The sequence below is a fragment of the Notothenia rossii genome, assembly GCF_949606895.1.
Source record: "Notothenia rossii genome assembly, chromosome: 12".
NCBI classification, from domain to species: domain Eukaryota; kingdom Metazoa; phylum Chordata; class Actinopteri; order Perciformes; family Nototheniidae; genus Notothenia; species Notothenia rossii.
The window spans coordinates 11,621,145-11,643,890 of NC_136911.1; the positions used below are offsets into that span (position 1 = coordinate 11,621,145).

Consider the following 22,746-nt stretch of genomic DNA (forward strand, 5'->3'; position numbering starts at 1 on the left):
CGTATGCGTCCTCGTGGGACCGGGGTCTAAGCCAAACTATATCCGGTCACAGAGATCTGCTATTTTAAAGTAAAGTCAACACATATCGACCCTAATATAGTCTATATTAAGAACGAGAAAAGTCTTAACATATATATCGTTTTTTGTAAACATATGACAAATGTGTGAGGGTGATGACGTCAGAGCATCGTCCTATGTGCCAGGGCTTAGCCCCGGACAGCCCCAGCCCAATTTAACCCCTGGGTATTTGTGAGGGAGCTCCTATATGGCATTACCCCGCTGAAGCTCACCAAAGTTTCATATATTTCATAGTTCAAAGTTTTGTCAATTGTTTTGTTTATTGGTCAAATACTGGTTTCTAATGGTTTCTGAGGAGTTTTACTTGAATGAAAGAGCACAGAGTCTACAGAAGCAACAAAGCAGCATACTGCATTAAACCTGACCTTCACAGAGAGGTTGAAGTTCATGTGGGGAGGAGGTTTCAGTAGTCCGTCTGCACTCTGTTTAGTTGTGCTATCTTACAATCAATATAGTCAATGTGAGGTAAAGTGTGTAACCGGTTAGAACTCAAAGTTGCGATGAGGTCTTAAAATGTATGGAAAGGGTCTTAAAAAAGGTCTTAAAAGGTATTAAATTTGACCTCAGGATTTCTGCATATACCCTGTTATCCCACTCTAGTCCTACGCTAGTCAATAACTGTCTTCTCTGTCCCCGTATAATTCTCTCATTTCATCCATAGATCACCGCAGTCAGCCCACAAGAGAGTTTGGATCCTCAGGAGCCGTGAATATCACCTATGAAGTAACGTTCGATTCCAATCGAGACGTCAGCTTTCTGACATATCCTTTCACGCCAGCCATTTTAGCTTACATCTTAAGTACTCCAAATGCGGCGGCGCCTGCTCCGTCATCGCCGCCCGCAACGACTCCTAGTTCTGCCCTTATAAATCCATGATCAAATTCCTACAGCTTAGACCTACCTCTAATCCTCTCTCACCATTATTTCTTATCTCAGGGAATTTCCCCTTAACTCAACGACAGTTCAATCACTATTTAAAGCAAGTTCTAATTAAATCCGGGTTATCACCCCTCCTATACACGGGGCATTCATTTAGAATAGGTGCAGCTACTTCCGCTGCGAATCAAGGCGTCTCATCCTCATCCCTGCAACAACTCGGACGGTGGTCCTCCTCCGCTTTCTCATCCTACATTCGTCCGGACCTCAGTGCCGTGCTGGCTATCCAAAGGTCTCTACAACCTTAAAATTGGTACGTATGCATATAACTGGTGGTGGTTCTTAGCATGTCAGCACGTATATTCACCCCGCGGCTCATGTTTATCCTTGCCATGTCTAACCCTGTACGTCCATGTCGTAACCTTTGGGTCTGTATAAAATGTGTCCCTGCTAAGTCAGGTTGCCCCGTACGTCCGGGATGCCCTGTACGTCCGGGATGCCCTGTACGTCCGGGATGCCCTGTACGTCCAGGATGCCCCGTACGTCCGGGAAGCCCCGTATGTCTGGGATGCCCCGTATGTCTGGGATGCCCCGTACGTCCGGGACGCCCCGTACGTCCAGGATGCCCCGTACGTCCGGGATGCCCTGTATGTCCAGGAAGGATGCCTAGGAGGCATCAGTATGTCTAAATCCCCACATGTATTAACCTCTGATTTCATCCATAGATTTCCACTGCATCCCACAAGGTAAGAATTCATCACGTTCAGTACTTCATACTTTCACTTCTTTTGGGGGTTCATCGGAAACGGTTCTTTCCCTTCCCGAATGATATCCTACAAAACCTGGGCCTAATCGCCAAACACCATTTCATTCACTTGTTATAACTGTCATCATTATGTTTCATTTATATAATGTGACCCGATAATAAACATGTATTTCATACATCACGTCTCTCCTGATTGAAATTAAGCTCAGCGCAAGTTCAGGCGGGAAGACCTATCACTTCCTATTGCGCGTCATGACAATACTCGCTCCCTTCACTAAATGATAGGGAGCGCCACTCCTCAGCTAACCTATCACTTCCCTCCATTCACAAGCCTAATCATTGCACCTGTTAATCCCTTTATATATGCTCTCCCCTTTTCCATCAGCTGTCTTCCAGGTGTCAACGCGCAACTCTCCTCCACCCCTTCACCTCCTGTCTCCAACTCAGGGCCAAGCTTAACCTTCTCCCTTCCAACCGGACCTAACCACTTATCACCACCACCAGTGTCTAGACCCGGGGGGGTTAATCGTAAACGGTTCTTTCCCTTCCCGAATGATATCCTACAAAACCCGGGCCTAATCGCCAAACACCATTATATTCACTTGTTATAAACTGTCATCATTATGTTTCATTTATATAATGTGACCCGATAATAAACATGTACATTCGTCTCTCCTGATTGAAGTTGCTGTTAGCTGACAGTGAGGCATGTACATGTCCATCAAAGTGACCACGCCCTAATTTATGCAAAAGCTTTAAGGCTTAATATTAATTAAACAGATGACTTGAGAAAAAATTCACCTCCACAATCCATATTCATGAAGGGGGGATCTAACTATACAGAGAATATGGTTTTTTGAACCACGATGTAAACATGTTTAATTCTGCTCTAAAGTTGGGCATTTTGACATTGGGGTCTATGGAAATTGCTCCCCTCTGCAGACTGCTCCTACTGGCCACTAGATGAACTGCAGTTTGAGGCACTTCCGCATTGGCGTCCCGGCTCTTCCCCAGAGTTTGCCGCTTGGGTGAAGCCCAATGCTGCAAACTGTAGATGGATGCAGATGGTTGCAATTCCCGTAGACCCTATGTTAAAATGTCCAACTTAACATCAGAAAATGAACATGTTTCTAGCCTGGATCCACAAAAACATATTCTGGATAGTTAGATTCCCCCTTCATGACAACGGAACTGCTGCTCCTAGCTCCTCTGTCTCACTGCTAGCTCCATTAGCTCCATTGGCTCCGTGATGCTACAGCGGCTCAGCTCATGAGGAGAACACTACTTGAACTTGGCTGTGTTTTTTGAGTTGGTTCCTGATGGACTATTTTTCATGCAAATATAGGATTTACCTACGGTTAAAACAGACCGTCCATGAATGCAGTTTCTTCAGTAAGTCAACCCTGCATACTTCATGTTATGTTACTGGTCTTTTTATTAAGCTAACGTTAATGAATGTTTAGAGTTGGGTTAGCATTTGAGCAATCGGTATCTCCATCTGTGCTAACGATGCTATGAGTAGCCATCCATCCATCCATCCATCTTCTCCCGCTTATCCGTGGTCGGGTCGCGGAGGTAGCAGTTCCAGCAGAGAGCCCCAAACGTTCTTTTCCCTGGCCACATCAACCAGCTCTGACTGGGGGATCCCAAGGCGCTCCCAGGCCAGAGAAGAGATATAATCCCTCCATCTGGTTCTAGGTCTACCCCTTGGTCTCTTCCCAGCTGGACGTGCCTGGAACACCTCCCTAGGGAGGCGCCCAGGTGGCATCCTAACTAGGTGCCCGAACCACCTCAACTGGCTCCTTTCGACGAGTAGCATCGAAGTTAAACGTAATAGAGAAGTATAAAACATTAAGTGGGATGCTACTGTATACCAAAAGGCTTCTGTGCGAGGTTGGTAAAATAAGGTCATCCTTGTACATTAGATAGTTAGTTTGCTAGTTAGGTTACTGTATGCATTGTTAAGGTTCATTTCAATTCGCTATGCTCTACTATAGCATAACATAGACTAGCTAACGTTAACGTATTGTTGAAGAGAGGCTTAGTGTATATTAAATCAACCTCACAATAAAATGTGTGTATCTTTAAAATATGAACGTCAAATTTCAAGATGGTCCAGAAATAACGTTCCCTTAGATATTGTAATATGGTTTGTTGAACTGGAGTTATTTATTGCAGCTAACCGCCTATCCGACGAACGACCCAAACATTGTTGTTATTAATATTATTACCAATGCCTCTTTTAATTATATTATTATCACACTTGAGAAAAAGCCTTATCGTGCCTGTAGAACGGAACATGTATGTATGTGTGACATAATGCCTGCATTTAAGGACGATGAATAGCGTAGTCAATGCCTTAGTGACAAGGAAATTATTTGTTTAAATATTAGATATGACGTTATCTGTGACTTCAGTGAACATTAAGCTTATCCATTGCATTGCATTTGTTAAATAGGTTTGTGTCTTACCCTTACGGTTGTGATACATATGAATATGGCATATGAAAACAAATTAATTTGACTGACTCATGAAAAACTCCTCCAAAGTAACAGTAAAATAAAAAGGACCTACACAAGAATACTCAATCAAACTGATACAGTATAAGGACTGTGATATCAAGCAATTTCTTAAGTATAACAATAAGATTATGACCTGTTTTTAAAAGAAAATAAAAAGTTGTTTGCATGTAAAGAAGTCTGTAACCCACGCATGTAACTTTACATCTGTTGGTTCAAAGTCTCCTTAAGGTGATCCAGACAGGCTGGACCAGAGAAGGAGAGACAGATCTGGACTCCTAACAGCAGAGAACTTCAGCACGGATTCCAAGGTACACCTTTTTCATACTTTACAAAGAATGCATAAAGTAATGACTCTAATACACTGAAATATATGCCATTAAATTTAGACCCTCCAGAAAGATTTTTAAAAGGCCGCATATTTATCAAAAGGCCGCATAATCCCCGCATTTTTCCACACAAAGTAAAAAAAAAAAAAAGTTAACTCGTCTTGATGAGTAGTGATGATAACGCGACGTCATCAGCCCGCGCATCACAGAAGGCAAACACTGTTGTGTGAACGTGTGGAATTCACACACCAAGATGAACAAATCGAATCCATCACATTTACCCACGAACATTTCTGCTAAAGATCGGGCAAGCAGTACCCCAATGTCTTGCACGAAAGTGGGGGAAACTGTTCTGCACCCCGTGCAATTCTGTGTTGGAGCATAAAAGGAAATTGACTGTGAAGACCCACTTCGATTCGCTCAAACATTCAAAAATGCTTTCTGCTGCGGACAAGAAAGCCAAACAACTATCGTTCACTGAGGTATCAACCTCCAAAACCCTTTCGAGGGTTGCAAGAAACGAGGTGAGTAGCCTACAAGATTGAAGCTGAGAGACAGGACTGCTTCACCATTTTCTCTTTCTCCGAAGGTCCAGAAGAACATCCAAGAGAGAAAGGAAAAGCTGATGATGAGATTTAAGAGCAGTACAGGGCATTCACTAGGGGTCCGCCCACACTGCAGCTTTGAGAAAATATTGAAAATCTTGGAGCGTGTCTGAGAGCTTGGGGATTTTTTGCGAGCAACGCAAATAACCAACCAATAAAAAATGTTTAAGTAACCTTTCATCAATCATCAATAATTAACAATAATAGAACGTTATATTGATAATGTACTCACTAAACTTACGATTAATTTCACTTTTTCTCTTCCAAAAGTTAATTATCCAAAGCCTCTGTACACCCCCTTCAATTTACATGTAATGGTTTGGTCCTGCCTCCAAACGCTGTGCAGTACCACACTTTCTAGCAGCAGAGTGAGAGCATGTGAGGAGGGATGCTAGTACTTACGTGTGTGCCATGTCTCAACCACTCACAAAGTCAGGCTTTCAAAAAAGAAAAAAAAGGAGAGAAAGACAAGAGAGAGGGAATAAAGGATGACAGTATGTCACCCAGTCTTTTAAAGTAAAGGTGCTTACGTCATCACAACAACACGTTAGGTTACCAAATGTATAGTTGCATTTGTTGTTGTTGAAGGCCTGGCTGTTACAGTCTTTATTTACACTATTTTGTTGTAGGCCTACTGGCCTAGATGTTTATGCAGTTTTAAAGCACCTTGGCTTTGTTCTGAATGCACTTTGTTGTAGTTATCCTACAGAGAAAAGAAAATGCACTTGACTTGGAATTAATGTACTGTATGCATTCAAAAGTGCTGAATACATGTTTTATGGACCCATAATAGTGATTATTATTTAAGTTAAGTGTTGCCATAATCATGTCTTTTTCCATAATCAGGTAGCTGAACAACATTGGTAAAAAATGTATACATTATATATATATATATATATATTAGGGATGCACCGAATATTCGGCCGCCGAAAATTTTCGGCCGAAAATGGTTAAAAAGGCCCTTTCGGCTTTCGGCCGAAAGGGTTCTAGCACCGAAAAAATATCACCGAATGTCAGGGAACAGGGTTACGTTGGTAAGCTAACGTGTTGTTGTGATGACGTAATCAAAACGCAGCGACAAGCACGGCGCGCGACCATGCTCGCGGCTGGCTCACAGCCAACATGTCTGGCGCTTGGAGATATTTAAAAATATCAGAGAAAGAGGCGCGGATTGCGATTTGTAAAACGTGTTCAGCTGACATTTCTCGAGGGGGTGTAACTGCAAAGACTTTCACCACTTCGGGATTACTCCACCACTTGAAATCAAAACACCCGGACAAATATGTGGAGTAAGATCAAATCACAAGCACTGACAGCGAGAGACTGTTCAGCGCTGCCTCTCATGTGATTGATGAGAAGAGGAACAGACTTATGGCTGATAAAGCAGAGAAGCTACTGTTCATTAAAAGGAACCTCCCACTTTTCCTTAATAAGTAGACAAGGCTGGCTTATCATAAGCTTATCTAGTTCTACATGTCTACTCTATACCCACTTTCCTGAACAATTTTCATTGTGAGTTATAATTCACCATCTCAGGTTATCATTAGGGGGAAATGACAGCAGCACAGTGTTCAATATATTGTACTTTCGGTATCGAAATGATACAATGTTGTTTACATTGCTCATGAGGACAGACCACCTTATTTGCAGATTCTTGAAATTGTAATTTAATTTGTAATTGATTGTGGATTTTGTATCCAGTTTTCACTTTATGTATCTTTATACAATGTTTACTACTTTGCTTATGAGGACAGACAGCCTTATTTACAGATTCTTGAAATTCAATTGTAATTTCATTTGTAAATAGTTACATTCATGTGGATTTATCCAGTTTGCACATTTGTATGCATGCACTTATAGGTGCATTTGTTGTTGTTGAAGGCCTGGCTGTTACAGTCTTTATTTACACTATTTAGTTGTAGGCCTACTGGCCTAGATGTTTATGCAGTTTTAAAGCACCTTGGCTTTGTTCTGAATGCACTTTGTTGTAGTTATCCTACAGAGAAAAGAAAATGCACTTGACTTGGAATTAATGTACTGTATGCATTCAAAAGTGCTGAATAAATGTTTTATGGACCCATAATACTGGCTATTATTTAAGTTAAGTTTTGCCATAATCATGTCTTTTTCCATAATCAGGTAGCTCAACAACATTGGTAAAAAATGTATACATTATATATATATATATATATTTCTATTAATCATTTTTGGCCTTTCGGTATTCGGTTTTCGGCCAACTGTTTCCTATTTTCGGTATCGGTTTCGGCCAAGAATTTCCCATTCGGTGCACCCCTAATATATATATATTTCTATTAATCATTTTCGGCCTTTCGGCATTCGGTTTCGGCCAACTGTTTCCTATTTTCGGTATCGGTTTCGGCCAAGAATTTCCCATTCGGTGCACCCCTACTATTGAGGTCTATTGTCAGTAATGTTAGTGTTATATCAAATAGTGAATTCTACTGCAGCAGAATGTGCATGTCCGTTAGTCCGGTCCGTTAGTCTGTCCGACTGACGGACAACTTCTCACTTCAAAAAAGAAGAAGAAATCTAGATCACAAAATAATTAAACAAGCGAGTGCTTGTTTTTCCTGGCCAAGGACAGATTCCTTGAACACAACACGAGCGTAACGTGGTTATGTCTCCTCTGAAAGGAGTGTAGACGAGTGATGGGAATTATGGCTCTTTGAAGGGAGCCGGATCTTATGGCTCCGTTCATTTCAAAGAGCCGTTCAAAAGACCCGTTTTTTTGGCGGGGTTACTAGGTTTATCTGTGAAATAATCACCAGGATAATGGACTGTATTGCCAGACCTAATGTCAATAATCTGCTTTGTAAACACGACACAAGGTGGCGCCATATCCATGTCATTCATGTCCGTGAATATACTACTTTGAATTTACCCTCTGTGTGTTAAGTAAAGGAAGTTGCCTTGCCTTGAATGAAATTCACGCAACTCTTAATATTAGATACTGTGTTTTTAAGTGGTGTTAGAGATTTGGAGGATGTTTAAAACCAACCTCGTCTCCGCGTGTCGTTTGGTAAGCTGGGTAAATTCGTAAAAAGGAAGGGATTAAGAAACACTAGAATGCAAGTTAAACAATAATCTTGTTTTAATGATAAAAAGTAACAATACAAATACAAAGGAAGTACTTCCTGCTCTTCCTCCAATCTCACGGATCTGGTCAGTTTGAAGAAAAGAAGAGAGTGGTCTAAAGAAAACATAGGCTTATATCCAAAACCCCAGGAGGAGCTGCCCCCCCCACCCCTAGGGGTCCTCCACTTAGAAAAGACAGCCAATCAGCGCGAGCCAGAGGCGACCCTTACATTTGAGATAACAAACCCCTCCTTGCAAGTTTCACATACTTTTGGCATTTTATAAAGATAGTTTTAAGATATAGTTTTTTATAGTTGGATTATACAAATAACACATGTGAGTTACCTTAACCTCAAACAATAATAACAAGAGGAAAACATCAGCTCTGATCTCAAGCAGTTAAAAAGTACCACACACTCATTTAGCCTGCAGCTCTTCCAGACACTTGAGCTATTGTTCTTTAAGAATATTCCCTGCAGAATCTTTATTTCAAATAAAAGGTTTCACATTGCATATTTCCAGCTTCCTTTACACATACTGTTATTATTAATACAAAGTAATCAACCACACACATCTATTTAAAACAAGTAGATTTCCCTGATCATTTGACATGCTGAAAATCTCAAGAAGAATGTCCCCATCCCCAGCTCTCTCGTCCCTGTCATAAAAGCTGCTTCCATTTCCCATAGAGTAATAAAACATGTTTAAGCTAATTTCTCCACACTGTTTGTAGCCCTCCAGTACCCACATATGAAAGAATAAAAGCAGAGGAATCAAATAAAACACCAATACAGGAATAGTTGATAAATGATTATACAGGACATCTGATCACAGTAAGGAATACACACACATATTCTCTATGAAGTGACCCTTGTTATAGGTCCGAATGTCCTGTCCCCTGAAAGTCATGAGTTTTGGTTGATTAACAGAAGTTTAATTGTTCTTGTGGCTTAATGGCTTCCCTGAACTTCCCTTCACCCCAAAGTCAACTTACTAGGAATGAATACATTTTATTGATAAGCTCAAAAGGACGTTTATCTTGGTTACTGCTGGGTGACCCAAGTCTCAAGGCCTGCAGGATGTGTAGGAGATAAACATTAATTCTACAAGACTTTAACTACATTATCTGAAAATGTATCTGGGACTTCCCCTGTTAATTGCAAGGACTATTGATAATTAACCGAGAGACCCTAGGGGCCTCTTCTTGGTATCTGCTAGGCAGAAGTCACTCCATGCAGAAATCACAAGTTTAACACACATTCTATATAAGGTGACATTAAAATGAATATACCAGATTGAACTTTCCTGCCATAACACGTTACTTTAATCCTTCAAATAATTCAAATAATCCTTCAGTGGCGATGGAGATTATTTAATGACCCTGCTTTAAAGGATATTTTGCCCTTACAAATGGTGCGCTTTATCACTGCCTGGGTTTTGGTTGAAGTGCATCTAAATGCTCCTGCGTTTTCGCGTTTGGCTCATTTTCCATCCGAAAACCACGTCGTCTGCCTGTCCTGTACCACTTGTTATGACTTCTCTCTCTCGCGTATTCCGTTAAGACCCACCCCACCTCACTCCTCCTGCTGAAACCTACTAATCAGAGTAGGGACGGATCTTCACAGAATACGTTTGGGGAACAAAATCAAGCTTTTTGGAAGGCAGTGAGTGCCGACCAACGATTGAACTATAACAAGAACGGCTCTCACCAAGTACGACTCGGTTCCCCTCGTTCATACCAATGAGCCGTTCAAAAGAATCGTCTCGTTCGCGACCGACACATCACTAGTGTAGAGTAGTGCTTACGGAAAGCACCGGAATGCCGCTCCAGCTCTTCCAGTGTACAGGAAAAGTAGACGTCCCACCGTCCGGAACGTGTTATTTACAATATCGGACAAGTAGATCTTTCAATTGACTTGTCCAGCGGACAAGTGATGTTTTTCGCCCTGATTTATTGACAAATTATTGATAAATTCAGTTTACAAAAGGCAGAACTCATTCGCAAATTGTACGTGTCCGCCATTGCTCGTTTATAAATGTTAGTTTCGGTTCTGCTTGTCGATTCCTAAGGAAATGCATCTCGCCGCTTTCTGTACAGTTGGGCGGGGCGGGGCGTGTAGTGTAGCACAGTGGCAGGGTTGGGAAGCAAAACTCGGTTCCGAGTAGGAACAAATAACAATCGTCCGGTCCCGGGATTGATAAGAGTTGTGAGGACAGGAGGCGTTGGCCGAGCCCCGCGGACCGCAGCTCTCTCTCTCTATGCTCCGGATCAACTGATCGCTGCACGGTGCAGCTCAGCGTCTCTCTCTCTCTCTCTTTCTACACACAGCGGATCCACTGCCCGTTTAACAGCCTCATCTTTGTCAAACTTTCTTATATTCTTTCTCTAACATGTAATGAAGGTTATTTAGCGTTTTAGCTCCTGTGTTGTTAATATTGACCGCCATTTCCTTTATGAAGTGAAGCAGCCTCCCTGTCTGTGTCCTCGCGCTGTCCTCACATCCCCGGACCCCCAGACTCGGAGGAGCACAGGGATGTCAGTATTGTTTATGAAGCAGGGTATAGAAAGTACATAATTGAAATGAAAATACTATTTATTTACTTTTACAAACAGTGAGCAGCTGGGCAGCTGCAGCATGTGTATTGCAGGATATGTGTAAGCGTGCAAGCGTATTTGAGTTGTAGAAAAGCACTAGGCCAATAGGCTATAAATATTATTATTATTATTATTATTATTAGGCCTATGTGTTGGACATGTGTGGTTGGACTCTGTCTCACAGGAAGGTTGCAGCATGTGTGTTGCATGACATGTGTTGGACACACAGACTGTGTGGTTGGAGTCTGTCTCACAGGCAGGTTGCAGTGTAACATCAGAGGAGACTGGGCCAATTGTACATTCTCAAACTGCACCACTTAGAACTAACTAAACAATGCAGAGATTATTTTTATATAATTGTATTCAATAACCGTAAGAAATTAAACAGTATGAAGTGATTTGTAAATAGGAATACAGATTTGACTTAATGTTTTCATAAATATATTTTTCTCCCAGTTTGTCATGGGACTTATTTTTACCCTCTCAAAGAACCGGAATCGAGAACCGAAAATAACTGGAATCGAAAAACAGAACCGGAATCGTTAAAATCCAAACGATACCCAACCCTATGTGTGATGCAGTAAAATCTTACCGCTCACTTACGTTAGCGGTGTCGTAAAAACCGTGGGAAAATGTAAAATACGATGGCAAAGAAGAAGATTCCAGTGGCCCCAATTTGTGTCCATTCTGGACAAGTGAAAAATGTATTCGGACAAGTAAATTGCCAAACTCACTTGTCCATGACAAGTACTCTCTAAAAACCTTTTCTCACACCGTCTTCAAATATTGCAGTACCCATAAAGAGCTGTACACATCGCAGTGTTTGCGTGTCTTTAGTTGTAAGCACAGTGGCGATCTGTTGTTATTAGCATCTGGTTAGCTAGCTATGCTAACAAATTTAAAGAGCTTTTCTACAACCAGGTGGAAGAGAGCTCTCTCCTGAGAGGCTCAAATAACCTCAGCTCAGTGAGGTTAAGGCACACCTTGATATGATCATTATAGTTATTAATGAGACATTAGAGACTAAATGAAAAACAGGTATAAAATACTATATGACAGTAACAAAAAAGTTGTTAAAAATAACAAGAATAGAGTTTAAAAGGGGAGTGATTTGTAAAATATCCAAAAAGAAAAATCTGCATACAGTTCTGTTTCAAATGGGTGTTGAAAGATGTGTTGAAACACATGGATACTAAATACATTTGCACACATCTTGTGTCCATATCTTTCTGTTTTGGTGGTCATGCCACACCGTGCACATGCATGCGCGAGTCATGGTAAGATATCTGGATTAAGAAGTTGCTTTTTCTTTGCACAGCATGAAAGAAAGGCCAAATGAATTGGCTGTGATTTTAGTTTTTTTTAAGCAGAGGTTGAGTTCAATAATTTGTACGGCCCTCGGAGGATGTTGTAAAAATTGAAAGGAAAAAGGTTCCCCACCCCTGCTGTAAATAATAATAAAAACCCTTGATTTATAACTTAACATCTCTGTCTCCTATTGATCTGAGTATATTATAAAGAATAGCCAGTTAATTGAAGCATTATAGCACAGGCCTTTGTCAGATGGTATATTACGCTGTTTTTTTCCTGCTTCGAATAGTTCTCTCTTTTTTCACCATACCTTTGTTTGCATCACTGTTATATGATCATTATAGTTATAAAAAAACAAGAGAATAAAGTAAACAGGTATACAATAATATATGACAGTAAATACAAGTTGTTATTAATAAACAAGAATACAGTTTGAAAGGGGAGTGATTTGTAAAATATCCATAAAGAAAAATAAATCTGCTGACAGTTCTGTTTCATATGGATGTTGAGAGATGTATCCATAGATCTCCTAATGTTGCTCTCAAAGTGCACCAGATGCTTTTAACTTCAACATTTAAAAAAAAATCTTCCCTCTTTTTTTCTCATCCCCTGGAGGAGGTGAGGGCCCCCATTGAGGAGGTTAGGTCCCCCCCCCCGCTTAAATCACGTCCACATGGATAGGCAACTTAAATACATTTGCACATATCTTGTATGTGTATATGTAATATACTTTCTGTTTTGGTGGTCATTCCACAACCGTGCACGTAAATGCATGCACGAGTCATGATAAGATATCTGGATTAAGAGGTTGCTTTTTTATTTGCACGGCATGAAAGAAAGGCGAAATGAATGGGCTGTGATTTTGGTATTTTAAGCAGAGGTCAATAATTTGTACAGCCCTCGGAGGATGTTGAAAAAATTGAAATGGCCCTTGAGAGGAAAAAGGTTCCCCACCCCTGGTCTAAAGTCAAGTAGCTAGAACTGGTACTTATAGTTTGAATGATACAGTCTGGTTATAATGTTTGGAGGAGGCATCACAGGTAAGAGCACCATTTGTTGTGTTCCATCCACAACAAATGCACACAGATTGATGTGTGTGTATTTATGTATCTACTATTTCTTGAATCATTACTGTCAGTCCAGATTTTGTTTTAGTTACATGTTTTTAAAACATTATCTCTTTTCCACTACACTATCTTGAATATTTTCGCTTTTACGTCACTACATTTATCTAACAGCTTTAACATTGTAAAGGTGTCACTTCGGACTCTGGGTAATTATGACAGCATGTCCTACTATTTTGAGTGTTTGAACAAACCAGACCTTCATTTATTAATGTAGAAAATAGTCAGCACATTAAACCATTATGAAAGTAATCATTAGTTAGCTCATTGTTCAAAATGAGCTCCAACTACAACAGTTAAGTCAACTCTTGCATCGGTAATAACAATAAAACAAATTATATAATATAATAGTATAACTTGTGTCTACTTTAAATACTTCAACAACACTTTCCTAATTATACTAGCATACTTTTACTAAAGTAACATTAACATGTTTAAATGCAGGGTTTTTGTAAGAGAGTATTTGTATAGTGTAGCATGGTCTACTTGACTTATCTAACCGTAGTGATCGTAACTGTTGAATTATGAAATGTAATATATTAATTTGTTTATTTAATACTCTTATACTAATCACTTCCTGTATTCCCGTGATAAAAGGGATATGCGCAATAAAACTTGTCACTTCCGGTTGAAGCAAAGCCGACGGTGTATGTGTGTATTTATCACGTTAAACTATGTTCACGGTATTCCTGTCCTAAGATCCTGGCATCGTTAACAGGTTATGGGCCCAGGAGGGACCATGGAAGCCAGTGGAACCGTTTGTGTTTCGACGGAGATGAGAAGAACTACGAGTTATGGGAGACAATGTTTTTGGGTCACCTGCGACTGCTAGGATTGAAGGCTGTCATCCTAGAGGAGCCAGGTGAAGATGATGAGGTTGATGATCAGAAAAACGAAGAAGCCTATGCAGAATTGATCCAGGTACTGGACGATAAAAACCTTTCACTGATCATGAGAGAAGCAGCGGACAACGGAAGAAAGCGTTACAAATATTGAGGGACCACTACGCTGGGAAAGGGAAAACACGGGTGATCAGCCTCTACACTGAACTAACGTCGCTGCAGAAAGCCGCTAATGAGAGCGTCACTGACTATATTATACGTGCCGAAACGGCAATTACAGCACTGAGAAATGCTGAAGATACTCTTAGCGACGGGCTGCTGATAGCCATGATTTTGAAGGGACTGCCAATCTGTTTTAGGCCGTTTGCCATCCACATTACACAAGGGGATGAGAAGCTAACTTTTGGTGGGTTCAAAACAAAGTTGAGGAGCTATGAAAGCACAGAAAAATACAATGCCAACTTGAATGAGGAATCTGATAATATAAAGAAAGCGAGTGGCTGGTTGAAGTGGAGAGATGGCCCCGATATCACCTTCTACAACTGCGGTCCGAAAGGGCACCGGGATCGTGAGTGTCGAAGTGCGCGTAGCAGCAACAGCAAAGACCAGAGACAGTGGTGCAGTTTTTGCAAAAATTCCACACATATACTGTAGATGCAAACTGCAGACGCAAAAAGAGAGACAATGCTAAACAAGCAACTGACGTTGAGGACCACTCATTTGTTTTTAAAGTACGTGACAGTCCAGTAACCGGAGTTACACATAAAGGGCTGATGGTTGTTGGAGATTTGGAGGATGTTTAAAACCAACCTCGTCTCCGCGTGTCGTTTGATAAGCTGGGTAAATTTGTAAAAAGGAAGGGATTAAGAAACACCAGAATGCAAGTGAAACAATAATCTTGTTTTAATGATACAAGGTAACAATACAAATACAAAGGAATCACGAAGCACTCTGCAGAGTACTCCGGGCTCAGGTTCTACTACGTGTGAGACAGGTCTCAGGAACGGCCGGTCAAAAACAAGAGCGCGAACCAAAGGAAAACACAGGCTTTCATACTAAAACACAGGAGGAGGTGTGTGCGTGCTTTCCCCCAGAGGTCATCTTATTGGGAGAGAACAACACATGGCCTGTCGCACCCAATCAGTGCGACACAGCAGAAGAAACCCGGAAACAAAAAGTCTCTTTCAGTTTGACGAAGACCAGACACCTTTTGGTGTCTGGTACGAACTTGCTCTCAACAACAAGTTTCCTTATCTTATTTCACATCTTGCAGCCAGCACACACACATCCCCTTTATGGCCCTTTGTCCCTGTGTCCATCTTCCCGCCTCAGGCTGCCACACACAAGTTAAAAGTATGTTTTAAGATATATTTGTTATAGTTGGCTAAATATACGTAATACATGTTAATTACTTTCATATCAATAATAACGAGGAACACATTACCTATGCTCTTAAGCAGTATTAGAGATGCTTTTCAAATAGTCAAACTTCACACAGGCCTAATATAGAGAACACACTCATTTGTCCTACAGCCCTTCCATTTGGTGGAGCTATTGTTCACATCTTTACTTCAAATAAAAGGTTTCACATTGCATATTTCCAGCTTCCTTTACACATACTGTTAGTATTAATACAAAGTAATTAACCACACACATCTATTGAAAACAAGTAGATTTCCCTGATAATTGACATGCTGAAAATGCTCTCTCGTCCCTATCACAAAAGCTGCTTCCATTTCATATAGAGTAATAAAAGATGTTTAAGCTAATTTCTCCACAATGTTTGTAGCCATTTAGTACCCACACATGAAAGAATAAGAACAGAGGTATAGTTGAACAGTAATCATGTAGCACATATATTTACTGCAATGAAAACACACATATTTGCCCCAAGCATGTGTAACGCACTCTCTTCTTTTATGAGGGAAACATTCCAGAGTTTTGGAGCTATCCCCAAATTAGGATGTCCCCTGCTCCCATCCTTCTCTAAACACAAAGACTTCACCTCAATATATTGGGGAGGGAAAATATACTTTGTCCCTTCAAATTTAACACACATGAATATATATAAGGTGACATTAAAATGAATATACCAGATTTAACTTTCCTGCCCTAACACGTTACTTTAATCCTTCAAATAATTCAAATAATCCTTCAATTCCCCCTTTTTGGTCTCGCCTCACGAGACCAACACACATAAGACGTTTGAAACAAAACTACTGTCATTCTTTGATACTGTGTCTGTCCCCCTTCATTAAACCTTTGGGAACAGAAAACAACCTCCAATGACAGTGAAGAAACTATCAGAGAGCCTGAGTGCCAGAAAGCAGCATCCTTGCGTGTTGTTGAATCATCAGCCCCCCCCCCCCCCCCCCCCCCCTCAGCGGAATACGCCAACAAGGGCAGCTGATAGGGAGGGGGAGATGCGGCCTTTCCTTCAAAGGTGGAACTGATGAATCTGATCAGAGAGAAGTAGACTCCTCTGCTGCCTCGAGAAGTCCCCCAGCCCGCTGACGCCTCCTTCCAAGTCGTCTGCTGTAGGGATGTCCGCGTTGACGATAGCCAGGTCCATCCTGATGTCCTCCAAGGTCCTAGCCGGAGTGTTCCTCGCCGCACACTGGCTCCAGTAGTACCAGATGTCCCTCTTTGCTCCTCGGCGGACGGCATGAGATGTCCTCTGGGTCACTCTGTAGAGGCCGGAGAACCTGGGGTTGAGTCACGTAGGCCTGACGACCTTCAGCCAGACGAACTCCGCTGTGTCGGCCTCCTGCTCCTCGGGTCCCCCTTTTGGCGTCAGCAACCTGTGTGGAGAAATCTGATACCCACCCCTCAAGTCTACGCTCAGTGCTTCTGGGCCCTCAGGTGTTTGACCCACCACTGGTAGGCCACTTCAGAATTCTAATACTTGGCCTGTGTCAACAAAATAAACCCCAACATCTTCAGGTGAACTAAATAACATATCTCAATAGCTCTGCATTCCTAACAAGCATCTGTGTTATTATAAATGAAATCCTTGAGATCCCATTTAAAATCTAAATATAATATGAACTGCTAATGTTTCTGGTAATGGAACACACTAATGTTATGGATTAAAAACAATTAAAATCATGATACTGACAAAGTGAATAATTTCCAGGCGAGACTGCTTCTACCTGTCACTGCTTGGATATTATCAAGCTGAAAAATGAATACAGAAATTCAACATACTGTCATCAAATGTCTTTCTATTATGACTTTAAATTAAATGTACATCCCCATAATGATCTAAACAGTCTATGGCTTTTACTTCTTTACCAGGCTAGTTACAAGATGTTGTCTAAATTAAATTCTATCTCATTACATTACTATGTTTTAACTTAGCTGTAATATGTTCTTTCTACATTTCAAACCTCAGTTACTTTAATACCTGTTGAAATATTACAAAATTGTTTTCATTATCACAGTTCACCTTCTCATTCTCATTCTGGAATTACCCCTCTCAGTAGCCCCTTGGCCACTGATTCTGCATCTGTGTTACCTGTTATAACTCAATCAATATTAGAAACATGTCAACATTCATCAAACAGTATCTTATCCCCAGATATGGAGCAGGTTAAATCTAAAACTGTCAATCAATGGTCAGATTGAACATCTGAGTTGGGGCGGCAGGTTTCTTCCAGTCCCTAAATGAAAATATCCCACACTCCCCCTTTTTACACATGTACACATGTGTAACAAAATCCTGTATGGGAAGAAAACCTTCAGGTAACCAGTGGTTATAAGAAAATACCAAACATCATTCACAAAAGTACATCCATCATTTTTCACAGTAAACACTCCAGGGAAAATAAGTGTTCATTTCCAGCTGGCAGTCCTAAAAGAAACAGAATCTTTAGATTTTAGTTTGAGTTTTACATTTGCAAACCGCCAACTCCTGTGGGAATTAGAAACGGGTCACGTGCGTTTTTCCAAATGCGTGGAATTGTAGGAAACCTGTGTTTCCCATGGAGCTCCAAAATAATGTGTTAGTCCAAAGACATGCTCGGTTAGTTATTGTTTTAGAATCATGCAGTTACACTGATCACATGCAGAAATTCATTCACACCCACACTGTCAGGTTGTAAAGTCAAGTTTGGTCAGCCCCAGAGTCAGTCATTGATAGTGCTGTTCTCAAGTCACACTGTCAGTCAGGGTCAAAGGTCATTTGTTCTCAGTTTCATTGGCCATGTGTCGTGCTCTGCAGAGACTTTGATATTTCAGCATAGGCCAGTATCCTTTGTCTACAAAAATCAGTCATATATGGAGCGCCATCATTTATCAATTCACGATTACCACCTTAAGTCAGATATCTCTAACTTGTCATCGGGACGGCTGCTTCCCACATTTCCTGCAACTTGGTACAAAACTCACTTCATAATAGTACTACTACTACTGCAATTTATTTACAACTAAGTAGTATTAAAATGTCTAAGAAATCTAATTCAGAAACTTGTGTACATAACTATTATCTTAAGTCAAAACATTACTAGGATCTGTGTAGCTCTGCATTTCATAGCTCATTATACTTCAATTCTGGTCTACTTAAAAACAATGTTAAACTCTTTAGCAGTAGTTTCCATCCTAAAGCCCTCCTATGGTAATAACTATGCCACAATGGTGAAATCAATATTGTAACAAATGAGATCACTACTTTATTCACACATGAATAAAAATGTCTTGAAGAATGATTTATTAATATGATGGAAAGATTGAAGAATATGGTTCTACACTGTGCTACTCCAAAACACCCCCTGCTTAAAGTGTAGTGCATATTTCCCTCATGTCTCCCCCTTTAACCCTCAGTGTGTTTTTAGGATGATTTTCTCATTTTACATTAATAGTTTCCTCTTTACTGCTATTTTGAATTTACCAATAGATTAATTCATGGTTAATACCTCTTTTTATCTTTACTTATTTATCAAGTCAATTCAAGTTCTTTAAATGTGGTGTCTTCTATGTGCGTTTTGTGAATAAGTGTGCTTATGTGTAAACTCACTCATTCCCGTTTTCCTTTTCTCCTCCCCTGGTTGTCTCAAGCCGTGACCCCGGCCTCCTCACTTCCAATCGATCATGCCAACCCCTCTGATTCTGTCTTCTCTTCAGTCCATCAGCTCTTGAATCCATCCGCTGTAACTGTTTTAGGCAGCCTTTGGCCCAGTCACATCTGCAGCCCACATCATGCCACTGTTCTTTGCACTGCTTTGCATTTCATCTCCTCCTTTACAGTCTCTCTGCTGCTTCATGGAGGGCGGATTCTGCTCTCATGTCCCCCACTCTGCTCCTGTGCCAAATCTCGTGGCTCAGCTTCATGCCCTGTCTGAGGGACTGATGAGAGTATTTCTGTATGTCAGCAAGCGGTTTGGTTCTGGATGCCTCAGGTGGAGACGGTTCAGCTCCGGTTCTCTGTCTGTTTGATGGAGAAGGATGAGCCTCCTTTTGGGTTAGGTCTTTTGTCTGCTTGGAGGGACGGGGTCGTAGCCTTTCTAACTCAGAGGGGGAGTCCAGGTCCCGGGACGCATTATCCATAAGAAATCTAGCACACTGAGATTGAATCAATCCAACCCTTTCCACTCTGTCTCTTTCTAATCATACGATCTGTCTTAGTTGCTAAATGCCATCTAAACAACACCATTAATGTCTACTAATGATATTACAAAAACTCCCTCTATAAATCGTTTCATCCATTGTTACATATCTACCCAACCTGACTCTTTCAGGAAACCATTTTCTTCCATAAATTGAAATACCTGTTTCAAGCATCACATATTTCACACACTACGAAATAACATCTCCATACTTTCTCCAATATTTTAAATCCCACTGTTACTTAGAACAATAGTAAACCTGCAGAGCACACTGATCAGATCACAGTAATATAATTTGACTCAAGTGTAGGCCTATGTCTACTTTCCATTTTACTTATTACTTATATTGTCTAAATACCTTATCTATGATGTGCAAAAAGTTAGAGTATACAAATGTGTTTTTCTCAATGTATTTACACTCCACGGATTCTTGAGTTTACTCATCTCCTGGTGTTGTCGTTCCTAAAAATGTTAGCAAACACAAAACTCCCACTACAACATTTATAGATAAATTGATCTAGCAAAATGAACTCTTTTCTAATTCAAAATGTGACAAAAGAACAATGATTTGTCTTTCAGAAGATGGTGGTCTAACAGAATGACTCTTGACCTAATGGGGTCAAATAGATTTAGCCATGAGGCGGCTGACTTTAAAATGAACTGGGACAAAGAAACCACATGCATGTGGGTACATTATAGTTAAGACAAATACCATGAAATTCACAACGCAATGCAACGGTATCAATCAGTTCTCAAAGACTATATTTAAATAACAGCAAATCATTGTTTCTTATTTATTTCAATATATCTACCACTTCAAATCACACCTTGATCTGTTCATTTTCTATGTATTTCCTTCCAACTTCAGATCACTAGAGAAAAAAGCAAGCAGACACACTCCGGGCTGCTGCTCTCGAGAGGAAAAAGGGTGGGGGGAACTCTCACAGACAAATACTGACACCCCCTTCTCTTTCCCCTGCTGTAGCTCTCAGCCTCCTTTGGAAAAGGGGGGCTTCTTTCAACAATTAACACTTCTGCTATCCTTTTATTCAATTTTTCTGCTTGAACCCACTGTCCTCGTAAGCTCTTAACTCACGCTCCTCTCGTTAAAATTCTCCCTTCATTATGACTTCGTATCTATTCATCTGACTTAGGCTGTTTCTGTTACCAGTAAATATTCACAGACTTCATATCTATTGATCTGACTTACTGTCTTTGTTACCAGTAAATATTCACAGAAAAAATTCCCCGTACAGTCTATTCAGCTTTTATTGTCCGATGTTTATTTCAACAAGTTTAGCAAGCCTCTCAGCGCGCTTCAACACCGTCTTTCAACGATGTGACGCTGACATGGAGCCGAAACTCAGGCCTACAGAACTCTTTATCGTGACGTTTGGCTTTATAGATTCAACCCCACAGAACAAAGGATTAATGAGGTCCGGTCACTTCAAAATTGGTTTTTGAAGGTTGCGTTACTCTCCTTTGGATTTTACTTATAACTCAACTTCGATTCCTATGAACCTAAGAATTGTTATTCAGATTCGTCTCCTGGATGCCGTCTGAAAACGGTCACTGGACGTCCCCCAACGAGTCTTCAGCCGTCTCCTTTCTGAAAAAAGTACGGGGCCTTTCACCTTCGTCTTACATACCTCATTGATTCACTTTTATGTTATATAACTTTCCTACCTATCTAAAATAGGTATTTGTATATTCCACCGCAACAACTATGACACCGGAATATGTCTCTGACAACTCTAAAATTTAGTTCAGCCAATTACAGACCTTCGATAGAAACAGGCTTGTCTGCTCACCTTTCAATTGTAGGATCCTCGTTTTAGTTGTCAGAGATTATTCTAGGCCTCTTCTCCGGACCATTCGTCCGCTTGCCGCTGGTGGTCTCTTCCCCGAAAACCCCCCACTCAGACACGTCGGGGTCACCACTTGTTGGAGATTTGGAGGATGTTTAAAACCAACCTCGTCTCCGCGTGTCGTTTGATAAGCTGGGTAAATTCGTAAAAAGGAAGGGATAAAGAAACACCAGAATGCAAGTGAAACAATAATCTTGTTTTAATGATACAAGGTAACAATACAAATACAAAGGAATCACGAAGCACTCTGCAGAGTACTCCGGGCTCAGGTTCTACCACGTGTGAGACAGGTCTCAGGAACGGCCGGTCAAAAACAAGAGCGCGAACCAAAGGAAAACACAGGCTTTCATACTAAAACACAGGAGGAGGTGTGTGCGTGCTTTCCCCCAGAGGTCATCTTATTGGGAGAGACCAACACATGGCCTGTCGCACCCAATCAGTGCGACACAGCAGAAGAAACCCGGAAACAAAAAGTCTCTTTCAGTTTGACGAAGACCAGACACCTTTTGGTGTCTGGTACGAACTTGCTCTCAACAACAAGTTTCCTTATCTTATTTCACATCTTGCAGCCAGCACACACACATCCCCTTTATGGCCCTTTGTCCCTGTGTCCATCTTCCCCCCTTCAGGTTACCACACACAAGTTAAAAGTATGTTTTAAGATATAGTTGGCTAAATATACGTAATACATGTTAATTACTTTCATATCAATAATAACGAGGAACACATTACCTATGCTCTTAAGCAGTATTAGAGATGCTTTTCAAATAGTCAAACTTCACACAGGCCTAATATAGAGAACACACTCATTTGTCCTACAGCCCTTCCATTTGGTGGAGCTATTGTTCACATCTTTACTTCAAATAAAAGGTTTCACATTGCATATTTCCAGCTTCCTTTACACATACTGGTACACACATCTATTGAAAACAAGTAGATTTCCCTGATAATTGACATGCTGAAAATGCTCTCTCGTCCCCATCACAAAAGCTGCTTCCATTTCATATAGAGTAATAAAACATGTTTAAGCTAATTTCTCCACAATGTTTGTAGCCATTTAGTACCCACACATGAAAGAATAAGAACAGAGGTATAGTTGAACAGTAATCATGTAGCACATATATTTACTGCAA

The 22,746-nt window shown here is 40.7% G+C and overlaps 1 protein-coding gene across 13 annotated transcripts in view; it reads left to right on the forward strand.

Annotated features, from left to right (window-relative positions):
• Nucleotides 1-22,746, forward strand: part of LOC307026110 (N-lysine methyltransferase KMT5A-like) — a 161,126-nt gene that overhangs the window by 46,307 nt on the left and 92,073 nt on the right. For 5 of the 13 annotated variants that reach the window (XR_013804331.1, XR_013804332.1, XR_013804333.1 and 2 more), the window contains 2 exons: nucleotides 740-1,267; nucleotides 1,680-4,550. Coding sequence is in view for 1 of the 13 variants with exons in the window: in XM_079661247.1 (XP_079517373.1) it covers nucleotides 740-787 (48 nt within the window). In the remaining 12 variants the exon portion in view is untranslated. The other 8 variants (XR_013804335.1, XR_013804340.1, XR_013804337.1 and 5 more) reach the window with 7 other exon arrangements.